The sequence below is a fragment of the Chiloscyllium punctatum genome, chromosome 1 (genome assembly GCF_047496795.1).
Source record: "Chiloscyllium punctatum isolate Juve2018m chromosome 1, sChiPun1.3, whole genome shotgun sequence".
Lineage (NCBI taxonomy): Eukaryota > Metazoa > Chordata > Chondrichthyes > Orectolobiformes > Hemiscylliidae > Chiloscyllium > Chiloscyllium punctatum.
Genome location: NC_092739.1, coordinates 91,762,732 through 91,789,163, shown reverse-complemented (window position 1 = coordinate 91,789,163; position 26,432 = coordinate 91,762,732). Strand labels below are relative to the sequence as shown.

Sequence of the window (26,432 nt, the reverse complement as noted above, 5' to 3'; positions counted from 1 at the left end):
CCAAAATTGGAGGTGTAGTGGACAGCGAAGAAGGTTACCTCAGATTACAACAGGATCTGGACCAGATGGGCCATTGGGCTGAGAAGTGGCAGATGGAGTTTAATTCAGATAAATGCGAGGTGCTGCATTTTGGGAAAGCAAATCTTAGCAGGACTTATACGCTTAATGGTAAGGTCCTAGGGAGTGTTGCTGAACAAAGAGTCCTTGGAGTGCAGGTTCATAGCTCCTTGAAAGTGAAGTCGCGGGTAGATCGGGTAGTGAAGAAGGCATATGGTATGCTTTCTTTTATTGGTCAGAGTATTGAGTACAAGAGTTGGGAGGTCATGATGCAGCTGTACAGGATATTGGTTTGGCCACTGTTGGAATATTGCATGCAATCCTGGTCTCCTTCCTATTGGAAAGATGTTGTGAAACTTGAAAGGGTTCAGAAAAGATTTACAAAGATGTTGCCAGGGTTGGAGGATTTGAGCTACAGGGAGAGGCTGAACAGGCTGGGGCTGTTTTCCCTGGAGTTTCAGAGGCTGAGGGTGACCTTATAGAGGTTTACAAATTATGAGGGGCATGGATAGGAAAAATAGACAAAGTCTTTTCCCTGGGGTTGGGGATAGGTTTAGGGTAAGAAGGGAAAGATGTAAAAGAGACCTAAGGAGCAACTTTTTCACACAGAGGGAGGTACGTGTATAGAATGATCTGCCAGAGGAAGTGTTGTAGGCTGGTACAATTGCAACATTTAAAAGGCATTTCGATGCGTATATGAATAGGAAGGGTTTGGAGGGATATGGGCAGGATGCTGGCAGGTGGGACTAGATTGGGGTGGGATATCTGGTCGGCATAGATGGGTTTGACCGAAGGGTCTGTTTCCGTGCTGTATATCTCTATGACTGTAAAAAGGCACTTAATCCTATTGAGTCTGCACTGGACTAAAACAACGACCTAACTATTCTTATCTCATTATTCAGCATCTAGCCCAAAGCTTTGTCAGGTGAATATAGGTCTTGTTTTAGAATTTCTTCTTTATTTATCTGCTTTGTTCCAAAGAGAGGAAGAGAGAGAGAGAGACGCATGCTTCTTGTCTGCAGGCTGTTAAAGTTTTTTCTTCTGTCCTGATATTTGAAGGTCTTTTGAAGCATGCTGCAACTCGGTCAATCAAAGAGCTGAAAGTGCCACTCAGTCTTGATTTCTCCTCCTCACCGCTTCAAAAAGCCACATTATATCTCACAGCTCAATTCCAACTTCCATTGAAGTTTACAGTCCCAAAAGAGAAAATGTATCTTGTAAAGTGGCTTAATTTCTTTCTGAGTTTTTGAATGCACCCAGAAACAGTCTAGAAGTAGTTTGATGCTCACAATGTGGTCTCCTCTACATTGGGGAAACTAAGTGTTGACTGGGTGACCACTTAGCAGAACACCTATGTTCAGCCTGAAAAAATGACCGAGTTTCCAGTTGCCTGCCATTTTAATACACCATCCTGTTCCCTGGCCAACATCTCTGTCTCAGGCTTGCTGCAGTTTTCCAGCGAAGCTTTGCGTAAGCTGAAAGAACAGCACTTCATTTTCTGCTTGTGGACGCTGCAGGCCTCCAGACTCAACATCGAGTTCAATAATTTTAGGGCCTGAACTCTCCCATGTCCTAGCCCCCAACCCCAAACACCAGGCCTTGATATCACAGTCTGCCATTACACATTATTATTGTTAGCCACTAACAGTCTCCATTAACAGCTATTCACTCTCCTAGCCAAATCGTTATCCACTCCTTTGTCTAGGCAACAGTGAGGACTGCAGATGCTGAAAACCAGAGTTTAGATCAGAGTGGTGCTGGAAAAGCGCAACAGGTCAGGCAGCATCCAAGGAATAGGAAAATCGACATTTTGGACAAAAGCCCTTCCGTCAGGAAACATTGGACAGACAAATTCCTTTGTCCAACTGCTCTTCTCTCTCTTTGGGCTCTATGCCCATTGATCATTTATTCCTTTCTCCCTTCCATCCCCCACCCTATTTTTTGCATATAAATCTACATCATCCTAGCTACCATCAGCTCCGAGGAAGGGTCACAGGATCTGAAACATTAACTCTGATTTCTGTCCACAGCTGCTGCCACATGTGCTGAGCTTTTCCTTCTGTTGTTGTTTTAGTAGTAGTTGCTGTTTGTTACAGTTTTTCTGAAGTTAATCTCCACAGTGCACCTATTTACTTTTATCTCCTCCAACTTTGTAATGCATATATTTGAAAATCACTCCAGCCGCAGCAGGTTCTATTGCAAAAATTGTATTAAAATAAAACACACTTAAGGATAAATTTTACAGGGTTCTGCAGGTGCACAGTTTATGATGGTAAAATAACGTTGTGTTGTAAATTAGGCCTCATTAACAGTTACATTTTGTACCATGTTGGATTTATCTTTGCCAACTTTGATTGCAACATAGCCCAGGAGGATTTTTCACGTGACCTGTTCTAATCACCTTGTTCCCTGCTGTCACTTTCTGAATTACCTGGTTAATGAGTGTAAGAATGCTGTCTGGGTGAATTTGGTCAATTAAGTTAATGCCCTTACATTGTGATTAATGATGGTGATATGGACTCAGCCTAATTTACTGATTACCTTAATAGAAGCACCTTAATGGGTGCAATTTTGTTTTTTTTAGTAAAATACTTTAAAGAGTTATCTAATTTGAAGCTAATCAAAACCTTCAAAACCATACATATTCCAGCTTCCAGAACATTTGGTCAAGTTTCATGTCACTCATTTATACTCTCAGTTGGATGCTCTCCTTCCCCCTCTTTCTCTCTAATCTCCTCTTCTCCCAGCACTTCTTCATCTATCAAACATGTCACAGATCCCTGACTGCGATCTAGTTGTTGTTCTGGTAATGCAGGCAGATAGATGGATGTGATTAAAAGGTACGGAGACTGAGGGGGAATCACATGTGGAATTGTTCACAGCCTCCAGCGGTTACTCTGCTTGGAAAGTATCTTTACTGCATTTAATTCCGTGACAGCATTTTTCTGCCTTGGATGCAATCAATCTGAGTCTGTAAAAGGCAATATACAAATTTAAGAACTGTTTTCTGAATTAATGTTCTTTTGCTGCAAAATACTAACAGTGAACATCTGTATAATGTACTCTTGGGTTCATTCAGATTATTATTTTATTCAAGAATGATCAGCAATCCTAGGTCGATTTCTTTGGTTGATTCTGCATTCACAGGATCCAGTTAGCTCAAATGAAATGCATGTGCCATAAATTGGCTATTGGCAGGCCTGCTCAACTATTTTGAGTCTAGATCAAATTTGCTTGGTTTTTACATTTTCTTAACACTTTTTTTGTTGTTTTACTCTGCAGTCTGGTATTTTTCTTTCTTATCAATGCAGAATATTAATATTCATAATTAACAACCACCATAATATAAATAACACTGTTAAAAATACTGAGAATGGAATTTCCTTTAAGATTTCCAACCGTACACATGAATTGCATAATCAACAGCACGCAGAAGATTAGTTTCAAGAGGGTAACAACTCCAGATGTAAGACAACTGAGCTGTTTAGTCCATATGTTGTTAACTTTGGACCTGCCAACATCAGGCATCAGCTAACCATGGTGCCAAGCTTTGATAAGAGGACAGTATTCCTTTGAATGTAAGTAATTCCATAGCTCTTCATTATTAATCTTTAGCCTTCATGAACAAACAGTGTTTGAACACAATTGATCACAAACGGGCATCAGGAAATAAGTTGATAGCTTGCTTACAGGAAGAGGGCATGCAGCACACCATAGTGTATCCAATATTTGATGGAGGCAGAAAGTAGCAGAAATGGGCTAACAGATCTATTTATGGTTGCTTCAAAGTAAAATGATGCCTGACAGCCCAGAAACATCTCAGAACAGAAGCCCAAAGTCTCTTTGTTCCTTTACCAGTGCAACTATTTAACAAAAAAATTTGAATTATTTATGGAAGTATATTAGCTGAAAGCAGACATCACTAATCACACCAATATTTTTGCATATTCCAGTTGCATTCAGAAGGTAGTTGTGGGTCCTCTTCCTGAATTAATGCCATCTGTGTTATAATGATTCTTCCATAATTATGTCCAGAATTTCTAGCAGTTTGACACAATTGAGCAGACTGTCAAGCTATGTTAGGGAGTGGGAGGCAAGTCACATTTAAATCAAATTGTTTCAATAAAGAACATTGGTGAACCAGTTTGGATTTGACAACAATACGGCAACTTTATGGTCACCTGTAGGGGCACCAGCTTTTGAATTAAAGTTTTCAAATAGCATGAGATTTTAACTTGTCAATATTTTAATGATTAGCTGAGGTCTTTACATTACTAGCCCAGTAAAATATTTACAAATATGCTGGACACATCTTAACTACCATGAAAGTATACAATCAACAGCTACGTGCCAAATTGATTTTTTTTATCATTTGCAATCAAGTAGAAATACCCTATAAGCCTGTTTGATTCCATCACTGCTCTCCCTGTAAGCAGTTTTGACTTGTACTTTTCCAAAAGCCTCTTCAGTGAGCTTGTCTCACCTTACCTTCCCCTTTAATTACAGGCTGAATTCTTTTAGAGCGACTCTATATGCTGAGCGTCCTCTCTCTCTCGCTCTCTCGCTCTCGCTCTCTCTCTCTCTTGCTCTCTCTCTCTCTCTCGCTCTCTCTCTCTCTCTCTCGCTCTCACTCCTCTTTCATGCTCTCTCTTGCTCTCTGTCTCCCAACTCCTCTGCCATGGTCAGGTAAGTAGGAGCAGTTGAAGTTGCATGGTTGAGCATTCCATGACTCTTTCCATGCCAACCAATTCCAATTAACAGAAGGCAATCCAATCACATAAATTATAGTGGCCAGCCTCCTGCATCAACAATGCGGGAAAATTCTATCATGGGACAGCTCTGTAAAATATTTTACGGTGCTATAATTTAGCCCGATGTATTTAAACACTTTAAGACAATAGTGAATCAAACCAAGCGTTATTTTGTGGTAATTAGATTCCAGTTTTCGTTTTCATCAGTAAAGCTATATAAAAATGAAAGGTGTGAAATACCCTATTTATTGATGTTTGACATGGGTTCCAGTGCTAATGAAAGGAGATGGTCTGAAAACTGATTCCATTGAATCCAAATGTAATTCCAATAAAACATAGATATTAACAAGTGAGTTCTGTATTTATTATTTTCTACCTTTCAAAACTGGCACAGTAAAAGTCTGTTCTGCATTCATAACTCACATCCAGATAATGGTTAAACACTAATAATTCAAGGTTTTCATTTATTGATATGTCTGAAATGACAATATGATTTATTGGTACTGCATAAACAAAGGGGCAGGCTTATCATAGTTACATTGAATTAATTTTTGTACAGTGGTAAATATTGCAAGATGCTGGAGAACAAAGGCTAAATTCTACAAACAGGACCATTGATCTTCTATTGCTGCATTCGAATTCATATTGCCTTATTTTAATTATGTATGAAGTCTTTAAAAAGTAGCACTTTTAAGTATCAGTTTTTCTTTAATTTACTCTGAAATTCACATAGGAGATTCAGAAGTGGGATTTGGGCTTTTTAAATATTTCACTCCAGTAATCTGACATGTTAGTTTTTTTCATGTTAATAATCCTTCGATATATCTGCTGTTCCTTTCAAGAAAGTTCAAAGCAGAATTGTGTCAAATTCGCAACTATATACATTTAATTAAATATAAGTGCAGAACGTCTGCTAATCGTAAATTCATTGTGTTTAATCATACATAGTTGGTAGACATTATTTGGGTATTCATTTGAGCCCCCTTAATGGGTTCTTGTGGCATAGTGTCAAAAAGTGTGGTGCTGGAAAAGCACAGCCGATCAGGCAACATCCGAGGATCAGGAGAGTCAACATTTTGAACATAAGCTCTTCATCAGGAAGTGGGGGGGGGGAGCGGTGGTGGTGGTTGGTGTGGAGGTGCGGTTGTGCGCCAAGGGCCTGAGAGGTTAATGGGTGGGGCTGGGGCAGAGGTAGCTGACAATGCAATAGATAGATGAAGGTGGGGGGTGTTAGGGATAGGTCAGAGTGGAGGGTGGAGCAGATAGGTGAGAAGGAAGATGGACAGGTAGGACAGTTCATGAGTGCAGTGCCGAGTTGGAAGGTTGGATCTGGGATAAGGTGGGGAGAGGGGAGACCAGGAAACTGGTGATATCACAGAAGATGAGATATTGGGTGGTTAGAATTTGGCAATGAATGAGGCCCAGGACTAGCATGTCCTTAGTGGAGGGGGAATTGAAGTGTTTAGCCACAGGCCAGTGGGGTTGATTGGTATGTGTGTCCTGGAGATGTTCTCTGCAACGTTCTGCAGGTTGGCATCCAATCTGCCCAATATTGAGGAGACCACATCGAGGACAATGGACACAGTGTTTGGCGGTGCAGGAAAACCTCTGCCAGATTAGATTAGATTACTTACAGTGTGGAAACAGGCCCTTCGACCCAACAAGTCCACACTGACCCGCCGAAGCACAACCCACCCAGACCCATTTCTCTACACTTACCCCTTCACCTAACACTATGAGCAATTTAGCATGGCCAATTCACCTAACCTGCACATTTTGTTTTGGATTGTGGGAGGAAATGTAGAAGGATCCTTTGGGACCTTGGATGGAGATGAAGGGGCAGGTGTGAGTGCAGGTTTTGCACCTCTTGTGGTGGCAAGGGAAGGTGCCGGGAGTGGAGGGTGGGTTGTTGGGGGGTGGAAGTGGACCTAACGAAGGAATTGTGGAGGGAATGGTCTCTGCAGAATGCAGATAGGACTGTGGAGGGAAATATTATCTCTGGTGGAGGGTGAAGCATTGTATCTGGAGGTTGGTGGGGTGGAAGGTGAGGACCAGGGAGTTTCCTATCCTTGTTGCGATTGGAGGTTTTTCTGCACCTCCAGATCCTTTCACATTCGGCAGAGGTTTTCATGCACCTCCAAATACCTCATCTACTGTGTCCGTTGCTCTCGATGTGGTCTCATCTACATTGGGGAGACAGAACGCCAACTTGCAGAACGTTTCAGAGAACATCTCTGGGACACACGCACTAATCAACCCCACAACCCTGTAGCTGAACACTTCAGCTGCCCCTCCCATTCCACCAAGGGCAAGCAAATTCTGAGCCTCCTCCACTGCCAAATTCTAGCCACCTGATGCCTGGAGGAAAAACACCTCATCTTCCTCCTTGGGATCCTCCAACCACATGGGGTCAGCGTCGATTTAATCAGTTTCCTGATCTTCCCCCACCCCCCACCCATGTTATCCCTGATCTAAACCTCCAACTTGGCATAGCTCTCTTGAACTGCCCTATCTGTCCACCTTCCTTCCCTCCTATCTATCCATCTTCCTTCCCACCTATCTGCTCCACCCTCCCACATTCATCTCCCTATCACATTCCCAGCTACCTTCCTCCCAGCCCCACTCCCTCCCATTTATCTCTCAGCCCCTTGGTGCCCCCCGCACCATTCCTGATGAAGAACCTACATTTGAAACATCATCTGTGCTGCTCCTCGGATGTTGCCTGACCTGCTGTGCTTTTCTAGCATCACACTTCAACTCTGATCTCCAGTATCTGCAGTCCTCACTTTCTCCTTCTTGAAGTGTAGTGTTTGTGGCCCTGCCTATGAGCTAAGAGACCCAGATGCAAGTCCCACCTGCTCTAGTGACATGTAATAGCATCTCTGAACAAGTTGCTTAGAATATAGTGTCCCTACCTCTGAGCCAGGAGGTCTGGGTTCAAGGCTTGGGAGGTGCTTTGTAAGGAGCCTTGGTGAATTTCTGCAGTGCATCTTGTAGATGGTACACAACGCTGCTACTGAGCATCCGTGGTTGAGGGTGTGGATGTATTGCCAGTCAAGTGGACTGCTTTGTTCTAGGTGATGTCAAGATTCTTGAGCATTGTTGGAGCTGCACTCAAAATCATTAGATTAGATTACTTACAGTGTGGAAACAGGCCCTTCGGCCCAACAAGTCCACACCGCCCCGCCGAAGCGTAACCCACCCATACCCCTACATCTACATCTACATTTACCCCTTACCTAACACTACGGGCAATTTAGCATGGCCAATTCACCTGACCTGCACATCTTTGGACTGTGGGAGGAAACCGGAGCACCCGGAGGAAACCCACGCAGACACGGGGAGAACGTGCAAACTCCACACAGTCAGTCGCCTGAGCATGGAAATAGGCCCTACAACCCAACTCGCCCATGTCAACCTGTTTTCTTCAGCTGAACTTCTTTCATTTCCCTGCATTTTGCCCATATCCCCCTCAACGTTTCCTATCATGTATCTTCCAAACATCTTTTAAATGTTTTAAAAGCACTTTCTCTGCTAGTTGTTTCATATATGCACTGCACTCTGTGTGGAAAAAGTTGCCCTTCAGGTTCCTTTATCTGTTTTCTCTAAGTTGGACATTGCAACAGTGCACGGTACTTCAAACATAGTCTCATCTAGTCAAAAAACCAATACTCATTTTAAATTTGAATGTTTCTGTCAATTAAAACCAACTGACTCTGAAATATACCTGTGTGCAATATAACTTGAATTTTTCTCATTGACTCTAGGATCCATGCTTCCACAGGAAAATCAATAAACCAAGGCAAGTCAGTTCAAAGGTAGTTTAAAAGATCTGTGCCGTAAGATTGTATGAAGTAGAAACAGAAAGTTGGGCATTTGCCACATCAAGACTTCTGTATTGTTCAGTAAGATTATAGCTGTTCTGGTTGTGGCATTAATTCAATTTTCCTACCTAACCCCATAACCTGTTTACTGCATGTTGATCAAAAATCTGTCTGACTGAAATACCTCCTCATGTCTATCTTAAATGGGACACCCTTTAGTTTAAGCTTTGTACTTTAGTTCCAGATTCCTCCATGAAGGAAAGCCTTCTCTCTTTATCTATCCTTTATCCAGTGAAAGCCCTTTCAGGTTTGCGCATTGTACATTTTTCTTTGTCCATAGTCTTTGAGCCCTACATTTTCATGATCTTTCGAAGGAATACAAGGAGTCTTTGTTTAAAGTTCACCACTTAACGTTATTTTGTTCAAAAGACATGTCTTCTTGGCAATCTTTTGTTTTGTGACACTGTTTATGTTTTAGTATCATTTGCATGTGTTGTCAACTTGCATTGTCATCATAATCATCATTATAAATCAACATCCAATACTGCATCCTAGATACTCACTCCCTTTTGTTCCCTTTATGGGTAAAGTGTAAAGCCTCTCTACTACCCTTGCTCCCTTCCTCATCTCCCCCGCACATTGTTCTCCCCTGGTTGGTGTTCTGCGTTAGTCTGCCCTATGCTTTTTCCTTGCCCTCACACCCAGAGTTAATGCCTTACTGGGTTTCTTCCCCAGCCCTGCATCTTGACCCTTGCTCATACGTTTAGGCTCTAGCTGCAGTCTTTCGTTCACTGCTGCCTCCAATCCTAGGCAACATTCCCGCTCAACTGTGCATAAGTCAAGGTTTTGAGCTTAATGCTGAAAGGTGGGACTAGTGTAGATTTTCTGCAGTTTTGACAGTACAGACTTGTTAGGTCAATGGCCTCTTTTCGATTGTTTGATTCTATGATGAGAAAGGATAACAAGAGGGAACGCTGCACTTGGGTCCTCACTTCCCTCTTGAATTGAACTGGGTCCTGGGCACTATCTCGTGGCAGCACCTAAGCTGTGCAAATAGTCCTGATGTGGAGGTGCATGTTGGACTGAGGTGAGCAAAGTTAAAAATCACACAACACCAGCTTATAGTCCAAGAGGTTTATTTGGAATTACAAGCTTTCGGAGCACTGCCCCTTTGTCAGGTAGCTAGTCCTGAGCATTGAGCTGTACCAATCCACTTCTGCCTCTAGAAGGAATCAGGTCAGTTTAATAGTAATGTACACTAAAGGTAGCTAACTTTTTTTTTAATTTTGTGCTGTACTTTATAGTCACTGACACAATTTTTTTTGCAGATCTTTTCTGGTAAGGATGTCATATTACACATGTACAAGCCAGTATTTCAAATTTTGCACTCTTGTTTTCTGGGTGAGAAATGGCTCAAGTAACTTAATTGTGGGTTTAATATCGATTCCTATGGGTATCCACGCTTCACTTGAAGTAGTTTGTTTAAAGTCACGATTTTCAGGTATGTGGCCACAACGTTTTGATTGTGAATCAATGCGCTGCTTCAAGGGAGGTAAGATGCTTAATTGCTTTGCACAGAAATTGAGAATGCACAACAGTGATTCCCAATGTCATTTCATTTTTTAAGTTGGAACACAAAATCTGTGGAAAGAAAACAGAATTAATGTTTTGCGTCTCTAGTGATCCTTCTTCAGAATTGAAGTTCATGACAGGTGTGTTTCTCAGTAATTGTTGGTTGCCTGGTGAATATACGAGTTCAGTGTTGATAGGCATGCAACGATTTTGCCACTCACCAACGTTATCACTCCATTTCAATGGACCAGCATCATAATTATGGGAAGTGTTCAATGCAAATAGCTTTTCCTCCATTCTGCCACTTGGCACTCATTCACGAGTAGCATCAGAAACTAACGTAACTCAATCGAAAAATCTTATCTTGTGTTATATTAAATACTTACATTTGTTTAAATATAGCTGTATGGTGATGTCACATTTTGAAGAGCAAAAAGTAAGTGAAGATGAAGAACCGCCAACTGAACAAGACCGGAGGAAGAAATTGGTAAGTAGATATTTTGTAATCTGTTTTCAAGAGTTTGTGGTGTTGAAGGGTTTTAGGCAAAAAATGAAAGTTTAACAGAAATAAAATCTAAGCACTTCACCAAGATGCTGAAAATATTAAATTTATTTTAGGAATTTCTTGCTGACCAATTTAATTGCCCTTCATATACTTCACGTGAAGGGACAACTCATGTGACACCCCATGTGACCTCGTGTTATTGTCTGAGTATGATGGCCAATTGGCTTTTAGTCATATATAAGGTGAGACAGTGAGTATCCATGATGTGAGCAGGAACGTGAGATATTCCTGCTTCTAGGATTCCACGTGTCCTAGCTCTGGTTAGTTGACTGAGCACAGAGTGTAGATTGGACCTTCATGGCCTTGCAGCTCGCTGCCTAATTATATAACCGTACTGAGCCATCAATAGAGTTTTGATGGTGCAAAATTCTAAGAACAAGCCTTTAAATATCTGATTTGCAAATATGACAGTATATTTACTAATAGTTTCTGCGGTTGAGTATGAGAGTGCTGTTTTTTCATTTTCATTCCTCATATTTGCTGCATTTTCATCCCTGGCTTAATTGTATAGTGCTCCAACAAACCTGAATTTCCACTCTAGGTATATTTACACATTCTATCAATTTGTGCTGTAATCTGAATCATTCAAAAGCACTGTAATTTAATAGTGTAGAAGTCCGTAATGCATAGTGATCAATATGATATATGTCTCTTACTAATTCGTAGAAACATTCTGATGGACTTCCAGGTGCTCAAATTAATATGAAGGAAAGAGAAGCAGGAGAAGAGGTTATTTGTTTTGGCATTCGGTCATAGATTGATGCACAGCATAAGCAATGTTAAGACTATACTAAATAGGATCAGTGGGCCACACAGCCCTTCAAGCCTGCTCTGCTGTTTAAGCCGATGCTGGTTGTTCATTGGCTTTAACTCCAATGTCTGTCTTCTCCTCATATCCCTTGATCCCTTGGAAAAAGATAATGTGGGGGCTTAGGGCTCAGCAGAGATTAATTTTTCCATAACAAGTAATCAAGAGTATGGAAAGGGTCAGAAATCTAATTTCAGGCACAGCAGATAACGGGACCACCTGAAAAGATGGGCAATCAACATAGGGCTGAGAGTGTTGTACTTAATTATGGAACAAGGTAAATGAGCTTGTAGGGCAGATTCAAATTGGCAAGTATGATGTTGTGGGCATCACAGAGACATGACTGCAAGGGGGCCAGGGCTGGCAACTAAATATCCAAGGATACATTTCCGATCAAAAGGACAGGCAGAGGGGGCAGGGTTGCCTTATTTATAAGAAATGATATTAAATCAATAGGAAGAAGTGATATTGAAACTGAAGGCATAGAATCTATATGGGTAGAGTTGAGGGACCGCAAAGAGAAGGAAGGCCCTGATGGAGTTGTGTACAGGCCTCTTACAGTAGTCAGGATGTGAGGAAAATAAATCAAGACATAGAAAAGACCTATAGTAAGGACACTATTACAATATGGGAGATTTCAATATTCAGGTGACTTGAAAAAAGCAGGTTGGTAAGCGGATCTCAAGGAAAGGAATTTGTGTAATGTCTATGGGATGATTTTATGGAGCAGCTTGTGGTAGAGCCCACAGGGGAACAGGCACTTCTTGCTTTGGTGATGTGTAATGAGGTAGACTTGATTAGGAAACTGAAGGTGAAGGATCCCCTGGGGACCAGTGACCGTAATATGATAAAATTTACCTGGGAGAAACTGGAAGCAGATGTAACAGTATTACAATTGAGTAAAGACAGCTGCAAAAACATGAGGGAGGAGCTGGCCAGAGTTGATTTGGGGGTGTGTGGGGGTGGCGTGGTTGCTCAGTGGTTAGCTCTGCTGCCTCACAGCACCAGGGATCCATGTTTCATTCCACCCATGAGCAACTGTCTGTGTGGAGTTTCCTCTGGGTGCTCCAGTTTCTTCTCTCAATTCAAAGATGTACATTTTAGGTGGAATCGCCATGCTAAATTGTCCTTGTATTCAGGGATGTGCAGGCTAGATGGTTTAGCCATGGAAAATGCAGGATTAGAGTGATAAAGTCAGGGGTTCCGTCTGGGTGGGATGCTCTTTAGAGGGTCAGTATGGACTTGGTCTGAATGGCCTGCTTCCACACTGTAGGGATTCTATAGGAAGGGAACCCTAGCAGGGAAAACGGTGAAGCAGCAATGGCAAGAGTTTCTGGGAGTAATTTGGCAGGCTCAGCAGAGATTCATCCCAAAGAAGAAGAAATATACTAAAGGGGAGCACAAGACAACAATGGCTGGCATTAAAGCAAAAGAAAATGCAGACAATGTGATGAAGATTATTGGGAAGGCAGAGGATTGGGAAGCCTTTAAACAACCCGCAGAGGATAACTAAAAAATCAATAAGGGGAATGTGGATGAAATATGAGAGTAAGCTAGCTCACAATATAAAAGAGGATTGCAAGAGTTATTTAGAGACATGAAAGGCAAGAGTTGGCATTAGACTGCTAAAAAAGGAGGCTGGAGAGGTAGCAATGGGGTAAAGAAATGACTGAGGAACACTGAATAAGTGATTTGCATCAGTCTTCTGATTATACCAATGGTATATCAGAACTTCAAGAGAGTCAGGGAGGAGAAGGTGCTGAGGAGTCTGAAGGTGGATAAATCACCCAAACTAGATGGACTACACTCCAGAGTTCTGAAGGAGATTGTAGAAGTATTGGAATCACTGGAGTCAGGGACTTCCATCCAGGACTGGAAAATGTTTAATGTAACACTTGTTTAAGAAGAGAAGGAGACAGAAGACAGGGAACTGTAGGCTCGTCAGCCTGACCTCAGTAAGATTTTAGAGTCCATTATTAAGGATGAGATTGAATTTGTTTTTGTATCATGGCAGCTCATCTGCACTATTAGTTCCACAGTCAAATGTTACATTTTAAATTGTTTCGGCACACCATGTGCATCTTTAAGTGCATGCCAACCTCCAGTCTCTCTTAAAGGTACAGTATACTTCTACACCTTCATAATACTGACTCAGACCTATTTTACCATGCACTTCCAAGTAGATACCTGGTAAGAGACCTTCAGGATCATGAAGTATAAAATAAAACCAGGAACTGTGAATGCTAGTGATCTGAAACTAAAACAGAATAAGAGCGTGGTTAAATCAAGAAACTTGCTGCAGAATATGGTAGGCACCGAAACTGCTAAACATGAGAGGGAAAGAAATAGAAGAATTTGTTACTGTCAAATGAAGATGGTTGTGAAGAAGCTTGTGGAGAATTTTAAGATCTATTGGACTGAATTATTCATGAAAAATAGAAAATGTAAGCTTGGCCTTAAGATAAACTCACCATCGAAGGAGTGGAACAATTTGGGAAGCACTTCACAATTTCACTTCCAAGAATTATCACTTTTTTTTTTCAAATTATTCAATCTCTGTATAGAAATCAAGATAACTATACCACTCCTAATTCCTAAGGCTATTTGGATCTTGGAGCCTGCACTTCAAGTGAAACAGATGGGTTTTTACTATCAGCAATGGTCATCATGAGCTTTAAAATTCCAGATTTTTGTTACCAGTTTCAAATTCCAGCATCTGACATGGTGGGATTTGAACCCAGAATATTAGCACATTGCGCCACATCACTGTATTATCCTGTGCTGTTAGGAGGTCCTCGCAACAGCCATGAAGGATAGGGGAAATGTCATATCTGCATAATAAATGAAATCTCAAAAACAGATAAAAGTTTTTTTTATGGATTTTGCGAGGTTAATTAGTGTTCTGCAGGGTGCTTTGGTCCCTTTTCGGGTATAGCCTAATGTAGTATGCACATGCATTACTGTTCCTCACTGAAATTTCATTTGCAGTGTAATAGGCCTGTATCCCGCCATCAAGTCACCCTTTGTTTACACGTGGAGAGTCCTTGACACTGATCCAGCTCCCTCAGAGCCAGCTGCCTGTGTCAGAATGTTTGACATTCCTGTTTTTATCTGTCAGCCAGGGCTCCCCAAATGGACCAGATTAATAGCCCCAATCAGGGAACTCATTCTGAGATCCACCTCGCTGACCTTGTTGCAATCACTACAGGCAGCAGTAGTTACAGTAGATTGGAAAAGCAGGGCTTCATAATGAGACACACATTAAGTGTCTTAATGGCAGGATCTGGGGGAGGGCAGTGAAAGTAAGATGCCATTTCCTGGAATTGAACTGTGTCCAGCCAGAGTCGACAATACTTTTAAGACATCAGATTGCTCAAGACAGCTGTTAAAAATGACTGGTAGTTTTTCAGAGGTGTGTTACGGAATGGGGATGGGACAGCTGAAAAATCCAAAAGTTTTTGGTGGCCTTTGTGCAGTGATAGTGTCCTTGTCTCTGGACCAGGAGTCCCCGGTTCAAGAAGTGTGTATTAACATCACAGAACAGGTTGAGTAGAAAGTAACTCCGTGATATTTCTGCCACTTACTTAAAAATAACAAGGTTTCATTTGCCAGAAATCCCCAAATCCTGTATTCCAATTTGATTTACTGTAGATTGCACAATGTTAAAACCAGTGTTCATTCAGTTCAGTTTTCACGATATGTTGTCACAGTGTAATGGGAGCATTCTGTCATTTCTTTCATATTCCATAGACCTTGGGTCACCATAAAGTCCCCATTAATCCTATTTATGGAACAAGCTTCAAGCTTTCAGGAAGGCATTTCGATGCTACCTCAATTTCTTTTTGCAATTGTGCATATTGTGTGCTGCTCTTGTAGTGCAACAGGATACAGTGTAGCTGTGATGTATGTGGCAAAACTATTGATCTGGTGAAAGATAGGTTACTGTAATTACTGGAGGTGGTATTCATTGTCACTGATTCAGGGCTACATTGAAACATTACTTCAGTAATTGCTCTGAGCTTTTAAATGAAACTGTGTCTGTATGCTGCTAACTGAATTTACAATTAAAAGAAGAATATCTGTATTTCATGGTGAATTTTCATAGTTGAGCTTCCAGAAGAATATAGTTAACACAAAATGGTAGCTGATTGTTTTGTAACATTTGTTATGAATGAGTAACTCAGAGTAGCCTGGTTGGCAATCCAGCCCAAAAACACATGATGTTAAAAGAATGTGTTAGCATGTGGCAGATGATATTTAAAACAGTTTATAAATAAATATTGTTCTCAAGTAAACAATGGGTTCACCTTAAGAATTAGACACTTGAGCTATAGTTTGTACACCTCATCCATCTTTCCAAATGATTTTACCAAACTAATCAAATATTTCTAAAGATTAGTTGTGTGCTCGAGTTGTCTGTTCTCAGTATACCACTTGGAAGATCAGCCAGATTGCTCAGACAAGATCATCCTAACTCCCCACAGCAATATGGAATGGCACATAGTGGAGAAGAAGCCAATGGGATTTGCAGGAGAAGAGCTGAGAATGGAACATTTGGAGCAGATTCTGTTCCAAGGCTCATGCCATGGCATCAAGCAAACTGGGCAATTGTTTAGGTGCTGCTTGAGTTGCTTTTGGAAAGTTGCAACTGCTTTTCCAAATATCATAAGTTTAGAAGGTGTTATCACAGCCATCAAGATATTGGAGCCAAAAAATCAACGATCACTCCTTGGAGATATGAAGTGGTGGTGGTGTTTGCAAGAAGAACGGGACATATCTTTTCCTGTCCCAGTTTATATCTGGGAGGAAGGGAAATGCCATAAACTGGGATAATGATTTTGAGGAAATTATCATGATACCATGACACTTAGTGAAAATCTTGAACTGTCCCAGCAAAATCAGTATATCTGGTGGCTTTCATCCCAGGTTATTAAAAGGAAGTTGGAGTGGAGGTAGCGGCACAGTCTTCTCATCTTTCCTTGATTCAACAAAATGCCAGTGGATTTGAGTGTGAAAAATATGACTGCCTTTTCAAGAGTAGTATGAAAACATTTATCAGTATCCATTCATTTGACTAACATAAGTCACTTTTTTGGTGAAGTAACAAGAAGTTTTTATTTAGCAAATCTCAACTATTTCTTTTAGGAAGTGATACAGTTTGTCGATGATAGAAATCTGCGTGTGGATATTTGGAAATGCTTTGAACAATCTGACACATTATACCTGTCAATAATTCAACAGTGTGGAATTAAAGGCAGGATAACAAACTGAAATAAAAATTCGTTAACTGCAGAAAATAGATTAGGAGTTAATTTACTATTCAAAAATAATAATTGTGTTGCACAGATTTTGGTCCTAAAAGCCACTTCTATTCACGATGTTTATCAATAATTCAGGTAGTGTTTGAGAGGGTTTTAAAATTTGCAAATTATGCCAAAATAGGAGGGGTAGTGAATTATACAGAAAATTGAAAAAAGTTGCAAAGGGATTTTGGTAAAATGGGGCAAATGGAGCAGTGTGTGATGTGATATATTTTGGTGGAATACAAAGCAGTAATTATACTGTGAATAGACTTTGGCTTTGTGCTATAAAAGAACAGATGGATTGGGTGTTACAGGTTCACAGGACGTTAAAGACTACATTTCAGGTTAAAACGCTAAACAAAAGAAAACTCACATTTTCTCAGCTTTACTACATTTCAAAGTCAAGAGTTGATGTCACATTTGTGAGTTTTTTTTTAAACTTCCATTAAGAGTATTACATTTGGTACTGAGTTTTCATTATTCTATGTCGGAAGGATATTGCTTTAGATATAGTATGATGCAGATTCACTGAATACCTCCTGTTATAAGAAGACATAATAACTTGGAAAAAATGTTTGATTAAAACAAGGCATATTATGTAGTGGTAAATTTTAAATTTTTGAATGATGACCAAGATTGATGGAAGCAGACCTTTTTCAATTCTTGATGGATAAGACCATAAGAAACAGAAATATAAATAGGTTGTTCAACTCTTAGAGCTTGTGAACCATTGAAAAGGATCATGGCTGATCCGACAGTCCACATGTCCACTTTCCTGCTATTCCCCCGTAGCCATTGATTCTCCTACTAATGACGAATCTGTATATATCAGCCTTAAATATACAAGGAGTTTGCCAGTACAGCTCTCCCTGCAAGGAGTTCCAAAGACATACAACACTCTGAGACAATAAATTCCACTTCATCTTAGTCTTAAAGTGATGTCTATTTATTCTAAGGCTTTGCCTTCTGGTCTTGGACTTTCACATGAGGGAAAACATCCTCCCAGCATTTATCCTATCAAGCCTATTAAGAATCTGATATTTTTCATTGAGATCACCTCTTATTATTCTAAACTGCAGTGAGTAGATCCCCAACTTTTAGCCTTTGCTCATAAGACAATCCCTCCATACTGGAAATCATGCCAGTGAACCTTCACTCCAAAGAAGTTATATTTTTTCTTTGTTAAAGGGACAAAAACTTTCCCACATTTCACCCAGGTGTGGTCTCACCAGCATCTCTGTACAGTTCCTTGTACAGACTTCCCTAATCTTTGTTCCAATCCCCTTGAAATAAGGGCCCTCATTACATTTGCCTCCCTGATTACCTGCTGCCACTATGTGCTAGCTTTTTGTGTTTCATGCACAAGTACCCATAAGTCCCTCTGTGATACAGCTTTCTGCAATTTTTCTTCATTTAAATAATATTCTGTTTTTTGTTCTTCCAAACAGAACCATTTCATGTTTTCCGATGTTATACTTCATTTGCCAACTTTTTACTTGCTCACACCTCCCTGTAAACTGTTTGTGTCTCTCTTGCAACCTGCCTTTTCACCTGTTTTATGTGTCTCCTGCAAATTTAGCTACAGTACTTTCATGCCCTTCCTCCAAGTCATACCTATATTGTAAACATTTGTGGTCCCAGCACTGATGTCTGTGTCACAGGTTGCCAACCACAAAAAGAACCCTTTATCCCTCACTGTTTCCTGCCAATTAACTAGTTCTCTAAACAAGCCAATATACTACCTGCAACAGTGTGGGGCTTATCTTAAGAGTTAACCTTTTGCATAGTACCTTTAGGAAGTCCAAATACAACACATCTACTGGTTCCTCTTTAACCACTCTCATTGCGATTTCCTCAAAAAAAAACTCTAATGTATTAGTCAGACATGATTTCCCATTTGTGCGGCCATGCTGACTCTGCTTGATTAGATTATGGTCTTCCAAATGTTCTGCTATTCTTTAATAATTGATTTCAGTATTTTTCCAACAACAGATGTTAAGCTAACCGTCTATATTTGCCTGCTTTTTGCTCACTCCCTTTTTGAATAGGGCTGTCACATTAGCAGTTTCCAATCCTCTGGTACTTCTCCAGAATCTAAAATTTTTTGGAAAATTTCAATCCAATCTAGATTTTAAAGGAGAGGCTGTAGATACAAAATTAAAGTTAACATGAAAGTTAGAACAGAAAATAGCAAAATAATTTTTCATGCAGTAGCAAACTGGTGATGTCACTGGGCAAATGATTCAAAGCCTCAGGCTAATGTTCTGAGGACATGAAACATTCAAATCTCATGATTTGCCATGGTCGGATTTGAATTCCGTAAAACCTAGGATGAACAGCTTGTCTAGTGGCAAGATGAGAGTACTGTCAATTGTAGTTGATGTCCTTTAGAGATAGAAGTCTTGTGGCTTCAGACGTACCATTTGGTTGACCCTTAACTGCCTCTGGGCAATTAGGAATGGGCAATATATAATGGCTAGCCAGTGATGCCAGCATCCCACGAACAAGCTTAAAAGGTTAAGTATCAGTTTTGCATTATCACTGTTTTAGTATTCACTGTTTAATCATTATTATTGTTAGAATACTGCAACATGGGGTTGTGAAACCACTCCTTTCTCACATTGAAGCAAAAACATGAAATGGATTGCGTAGTTCAAATAGTCTGCTATCATTACTGAAACCTCTGTCCCTCTATGTATTGCATATTTGCTCTCCATAATTAACTTTGTAGTTAGGCACGCAAAAACATCAATGACTGATTAACAATATGTTATGAAATTCAATCAGTAAATAAAGAGAATGTGCCGAGAGTTTTCATTCTGATACAGGCATAGGCATATTTTGAAGATTATTCATTGCTCAGAAAAATATTGCTAGAACAATACTCTGAAAAGTGATCTAGAATTTACCAGCTTAATTTAATTTGACATTAAGTCCTTTGAGTAAGTAGAGATTTCAAAGGTGTGTGCAGTTTTTCTTCTCATGACATTCATTAATTAACAAAAATGTCTGCTCACGAAAGCAGCTATCAATTACCCAGTAAATGAATATTAATTATCTAATGTGCATAGCTAATATTAATGAGGGATTCATTTAGAAAGGAATTTAGATTAGATTAGATTCCCTACAGTGTGGAAACAGGCTCTTCGGCCCACCAAGTCCACACCGACCCTCCAAAGAGTGACCCACCCAGACCCATTTCCCTCTGACTAACGCACCTAACCTATGGGCAATTTAGCATGGTCAATTCACCTAACCTGCACATCTTTGGACTGTGGGAGGACACCGGAGCACCTGGAGGAAACCCACACAGACACTAGGAGAATGTGCAAACTCCACACAGACAGTCGCCCAAGGCTGGAATTGAACCTGGGACCGTGGTGCTGTGAGGCAGCAGTGCTAACCACTAAGCCACCGTGTTTGTTAACCTGCTCTTAATTAGTCAACTGCAGCAGTACAGTACAGTTTTTAGCATATAAAATTAAAGCACGTGGGATTGCAGGTAGTATACTAATATAGGTAGAGAACTGAGGATTGGCAGACAGGCCTAAACAGGTATTCATCTGAGTGGCAAGCAATGAATAGTGGGATACTACATGGAATCAATGCTTGGACCCCAGCACTTGCAATATATATTCATGATTTGATTAAGGGAATGAAAGTTTTCAGAGGACACAAAAACTTGCCATATCTGCAAGTTTTCAGAGGACACAAAGCTGGTGGGAGGAGAATGCAGAGATGCTTCAGTGTAATTTGACTGTGGAGAAGGGTGTGCAATGAATGCTTACCAGACTGATTACTTGGATGGCAGGACTGACATATGAAGAGAGATTGGATTGCTTAGGACTATATTCACAGTAATTAAGAAGAATGAGGGTGTGACCTTATAGAAGTGTACAAAATTCTAATATGATTAAATGGTGTAAAACAGGAACAAAGTTCCAAATTATCAGGGAGTGCACAACCAGTGGTGCTAAGGATATGGGATAGGCCATTTAGGACTGAGATCAGGAGAACTTACTTCACCCAGAGAATGGTGAGCATGTGGAATTCTCTGCCAGAACAATTAATATTTACAAGGAGGAGTTAGACATGGTTCTTGGGGCTAAAGGGATCAGAGGGAATGGGGCAAAAGTGGGAACAGTGGGTGTTGAGTTGGATAATCAACCTTGAGCATATGAATGGTACAGTGATCTTGAAGGGCTGAATAGCCTACTCCAATTGACTATGATCTTCTGTGTTTTAAGATTGTGCTCATCTTTGGTTAAAAATTAAAGTATAAATCATTGCACATGTATAATGTGATATTCCCTGGTTATATTTATGTCATCAGTAAATTTGGAAATATTATGTTTGTTCTCCAGAAAAAAGTTACGTAAATTGAGACTAGCTGGTATCTAAACTCATTATATTGAGGAAATTAGGGGAACTGAAAATGACATCCCATACCTGTTGGTTTTAACCAGAGTGTGTTAAAGGAATTAGGGGAGCACATTGTAGTCGCCCTAACAATAATCTTTCAGAGATGCAGGAGTTGTATCTCTAGATTGGAAAATTGCATATCACTGCACTTTTTAAGAAGAATGAAAGAGGAAAACCAGAGAATTACAGACCAGTTAGCCTAACATCTGTGATAGGGAAATTGTTAGAGTATATAGTCTAGGGCAGGGTAACTTTAAAATTTTCAGTTAATCAGAGAGAGACAGCATGGATTCATGACAGGTAGGTCATGCCTGCGAAACCTCATTGGATGTTTTGAAGAGGTGATTAAGATATTGGATAGGGAATGTCATTTATATGGACTTCCAAAGAGCATTTGATAATGTTCTACATAAGAGACTGTAGGCTAATGTCAAAGCCTACAAAATTGAGGCAAATTACTGACATAGGTGGAAATTCGATTGAGTCAAAAAAAAACTGCAGGTGCTAGAATCCAAGGTAGATGAGCAGGAGACTGGAAGAACACAGCAAGTGAGGCAGAAAAGTGGGGTTAAAGAAATACCAGACCAAGCATGATCTCATTGAATGGCGGAGCAGAATCAATAGGTTGTATGGCCAATTTCTGTGCCTATGTTTTATGGTCTGTCCAAGCTACTCACCATCCTGACTTTAAAATATATAATTCCTCTGCTGTCACTGGGTCAAAATCCCAGAACTTCCTCCCTAGTACCACTGTAGATGTAACACACCAAATGGATTGCAGCGATTCAAGAAGGCAGATTACCACCCCTTTTTCAGGGGCACTTGAGAATGGGCAATAACTGCTGCCTATCCAGTGATGTCCATATCATCTTAATGAATAAAAAAAAGCAAAAGCTCTCCAAGTTGCACTCCATTCAGACTTTGACTTTTTGTCATCACTCCTTCATTGTCTTTAAGTTAAAATCCTGGAATTTCTTCCCTAACAGTATTACGAGTTTACTGACATCAACTTGGCAGTAGTGGTTCAAGAAGGCAGCTCACCAGCAACTACTGAATGACAGTTTAGGGTGGGCAGTAAATAAGAAATGAGTAAGGTAAATGTGAGCTTTAACTTGTGGACAAGGAACATAATAAATTGTAATTCCTGCGACAGAAATTTGAAGGAGAAACAAGGTGAGAAGGTAACAAACCTTTGTAGTCCTTGAACTCCAAAAGGCACTTTAAATATTTGTTGCAATGGGCTATTTTAAAGTTCTGGAGTCAGTATGGATTTGGCCCAGAAACATGTTTTTAACACAATTTATCTTTATGACATAGCTTCAAAGTTATGCATTAGGCATTAGGTACTGATCAACAAGATAACAAAGCACATCATAATTATTCATACATCACTCAATGTATTCAGTTTATGTTAGGGGCTTGATTTGTCTATTTTGTAGAGTACCTTTATGCTTATGAAATGCAATACCACCCCAGTGATGCTAATGAAAGAGCCAGGGAGGGCATTTTAACCACTTTTATTGGTATTTTTGACAGGATGGTTCAGTGAAATAGGCAGATTAGATGCTGTAAAAAGTGTCTTGAATTCATACGAATACACCAGGCCGCATAGTGTTTTAAGAGATGAGTTTTGATCTCCTAGCTATTTTGCACTAGCTTTGTTGTTAATCATTGTAATGGAAATGATGCAACATTCAATGTTTGGGAAGATATGCACCAACACACTTTTGATTTTGCTGGACCATTTCAGTGAATTGCCATTAGTACAAGTATTTCTCTAGTCAGAGAATGATGATAGTACTAGATTTGTAATCAAGAGGTCACTACCAATGATCCAGAGACATGAGTTCAAATGATATTCAAGCAGGTGGAAAATTAAAATTCAGTTAATGAGACAAAAATCTGCAATTAAACTAAAGGGATCAACCCTAATACAAAGAAGAGTGCAGCACTTCAGGCGAGGAGCTGCACTTAGCATACCTAATAATGAGGTACCAAGCTGGTGAAGCTAACACATGTCTATATGATGCTAAAAGTGGTACAAAATGTAATAATACAAGGCTAAGCAATCCCAAAATGTATCAGATCAAAGCATTGCTGTCTTAGTACAATCTTTAATACTGGTAAAGAATTAAACAACTGATAGAAAGAGACGTGTCCAAGAGTACATTATCCTCACTGATGGCAAAGTCCATCTTGTGAATGCAAAAGATAAAGCTGAAATGTGTGCAGCCATTTTCAGTCAAGTGGATGATCCATTTCAGCCGCCTTCTGAGGTCAGCATCATTTCAAGTATATGATCCCTTTTCCCTAAATTCTTCCAGAAGGGTTTAATTCCTGAATTGTGAAATAGGTTTTAGTTATACTGAAAAGTATGATTCTATAACAATTTTACCCCTAAATGTCTGGCTTTGACTTTTCTGTGATATTTTAGAGGCTTAACTCCGCGTATTCGAAATCTACAGCTGAGTAAGAGCATTGGGCTGCTTTTTCTCCTAATGCTGTGGCATTCGGTGTTGAAGAAACAGCACGTATTTAGTGTACTGATGGAGGTCACCAGTTTGCCAAAAAAAAAACAGAAATAAATTCTCAGCTGTTAAACTCTGTTAACCCCAGTTAGCATTTTCCATGTCTATAAATTAAAAAGACACAATTACATTGAAAATATTACTCATTGGCATAAAATAATTTTGATGACATGAATATACAAACTGTTTTATCTGATTGAGCTTGGGACACTTTATAAAGTGCATCTTACAGTTTGATTCATTTGATGTTATTTAGTTTGAAAAATTGATGGTGGTCTCAGTGACATAGAGCTTATTGTACAGAAAGTATACTCACTGAATTTCCCAAAGCATTGTTGCAGATATATGGTTTTTATAGTCAAGAGGGATAATTGTGTTATGGATTTGCATTCATTGGGAATGAAATGAAGATTACAAGAATTTCTCATTTGTGACACATTTTTATTACATGGAGGCACTTAATTTGATTTTTTTTTGTTCTTGAATATTTTATTTTCTTTATCCAGAAAATGGAAATAATTTATGACATTGTGTGGACACCTTCCAGCAATTCTGAAGGAGGGTCACTGGACCTGAAATATTAACTCTGCTTTCTCTCCACAGCTGCTACCAGACCTGAGCTTTTCCATCAATTTCTGATTTAGTTCCTTCCAGTAATTACTGTTCCAAGTTTGAGTTTCCCCCAGACTATATGAATGGTACCTGTTTGCTTTGCACAGAGGAATATTATGTGAAATAGTTTGTTTTCAATTCAGCCACCATGATGTTCTAGATTTCTAAGCCTAGTACTATTTATCAGCCATACTCTTAAAGAGTTATTTATTACCAGGAGTTTAAGCAAAGTGGCATCTTCAGTATACTGGTGAAAATTACCAGAGTCTGGTACCTTCCTTCCCCGCAGCTGATTACAATTTGTAACAAATCCATCATACGTCTTAGTTTTGGATCTTTTACATGAGCCAAAGGGAATCTTTCCATTGCATATAAGAAACTAAGAGCAATGTAGTTGATTTGTATCAACAGAGAACAAAGTCTGTAAATGCATATCTTTTAATGAAATGTTAGAGTTGAAAGTAAGATATTTCATAATACTGTTTGAAGAGCAGTGAGTTCTTCTAGTGCATTTCTAGTAATAATTTTTCTTCACAATGTCACATTAGGATTGCATTTTATTTGGTATCATTAGTAGCCACAGTATCACATTTATATACCGAAGAAACCCTGCCCACTACTGCTATTTGGCAGTAGGCCATTGAAAGTGAAGCTTTACTTTTACAATAAATAATGTCACCCATCTTTGACCCTCATTATAAACTTCACTTTCTTGTTAATGACTCAATCTCAGTTATCACTTCCTTGTAATGACTGCACCAGAACTTATGAAATCTCAGCAATGTTTACCCCATATCTGAGCTTAAAACCCCAAGTCTTATTCATCATGAAGAAAATATTTTACAATATTATCTGCAAAGAACAATATAGCACTAGAATAGGCCCTTTGGCCCCCCCAAGCCTGCGCCAACACACTTTTGTCCTTCCATACTAAAACTGTCTTCACTTACAGGAAATGTATCCCTCTATTCCCCTCCTATTCATGTATTCATCCAAGTGCTTCTTAAATGCTGCTATTGTGTCAGCTTTCACCACCTCTGTCTTGCCTCGACTGCACTAAAACCCTTATCACCGTTTTCACTCCTGGTTTTACTTTCTTTAGTGTTCCATCAAGTCTACTCAACAATATCAAACTATTTGACCCATTTGCTGCACGAGACCAAGAATTCTTAACCTTTTGCGCCTGCCCCCTCTTGTTGCAGAATTTCACCAAGGCCCTGTAATGTCTTTCCAATTTTGTGTTCCTTACTTCTGAAGAAATTTGTTGATGGTACTGAGCACAATTCTTTTGAGAAATTAAAATATCTTCAAATACAGACACATAGAGTCATAGTTATAGAGTATGTTATGATTAATATTTTTCCTGGCTAAGTTTTGCTCAGGTTAGTGGGCTATTACCAAGGTAGGAATACTGTCACACAAGAAATGTTGCTGTGTGCTGAATAGTTAGTTGTTTGTTGGGTAGACTGCTGATCTGACATTGACAGGCTGTCACTGGAGCTTATAAAAATGCTGGTGAGACTGATGATGTTGACAGTTGAATCACCTCCAGCTTTTCCTTTTGTCTATTAATAATAAGCCAAGCAGAACATGCCTACTGATACTGGACTCTTGTCTCCTTGACAACACTTTGTTCGACCAATGATCATGAATCTCTAGGGGGAGATGCCAAGCGGCAATTTCCAGTTTTTCATGTCCTTTCTGAGGCTAGGATTAGGAAGTAACATGATATGGTTTTGGTGCAGGGTGGAAACAGACTGGCAAACCTCTTGACTTCTTTGTGTGGATCTCTGAATTCACCACGAGGTTTATTAATGACTAAAAAATATAAATATCGGTAATTTTTTTACAATCCATTAACCTCTAGGCTATGGACACATTACACTCACACTGTTCCAAACTACTGTAATGTTCTTAAACTATCCTCCATCTTCAATAAACTCCAAATGAATTACAGATTTTCAAAGGGCTATTTAAAAATCATTCAATT

The 26,432-nt window shown here is 39.7% G+C and overlaps 1 protein-coding gene across 1 annotated transcript in view; it reads left to right on the top strand.

The window, feature by feature from the left end:
• The window catches only part of ipo11 (importin 11), a 410,923-nt gene that overhangs the window by 314,833 nt on the left and 69,658 nt on the right, over positions 1-26,432 (top strand). Inside the window, exon 28 of the mRNA XM_072570976.1 lies at positions 10,607-10,691. Coding sequence (XP_072427077.1) covers positions 10,607-10,691 — 85 coding nt within the window. The remainder of the gene's footprint in view (positions 1-10,606; positions 10,692-26,432) is intronic.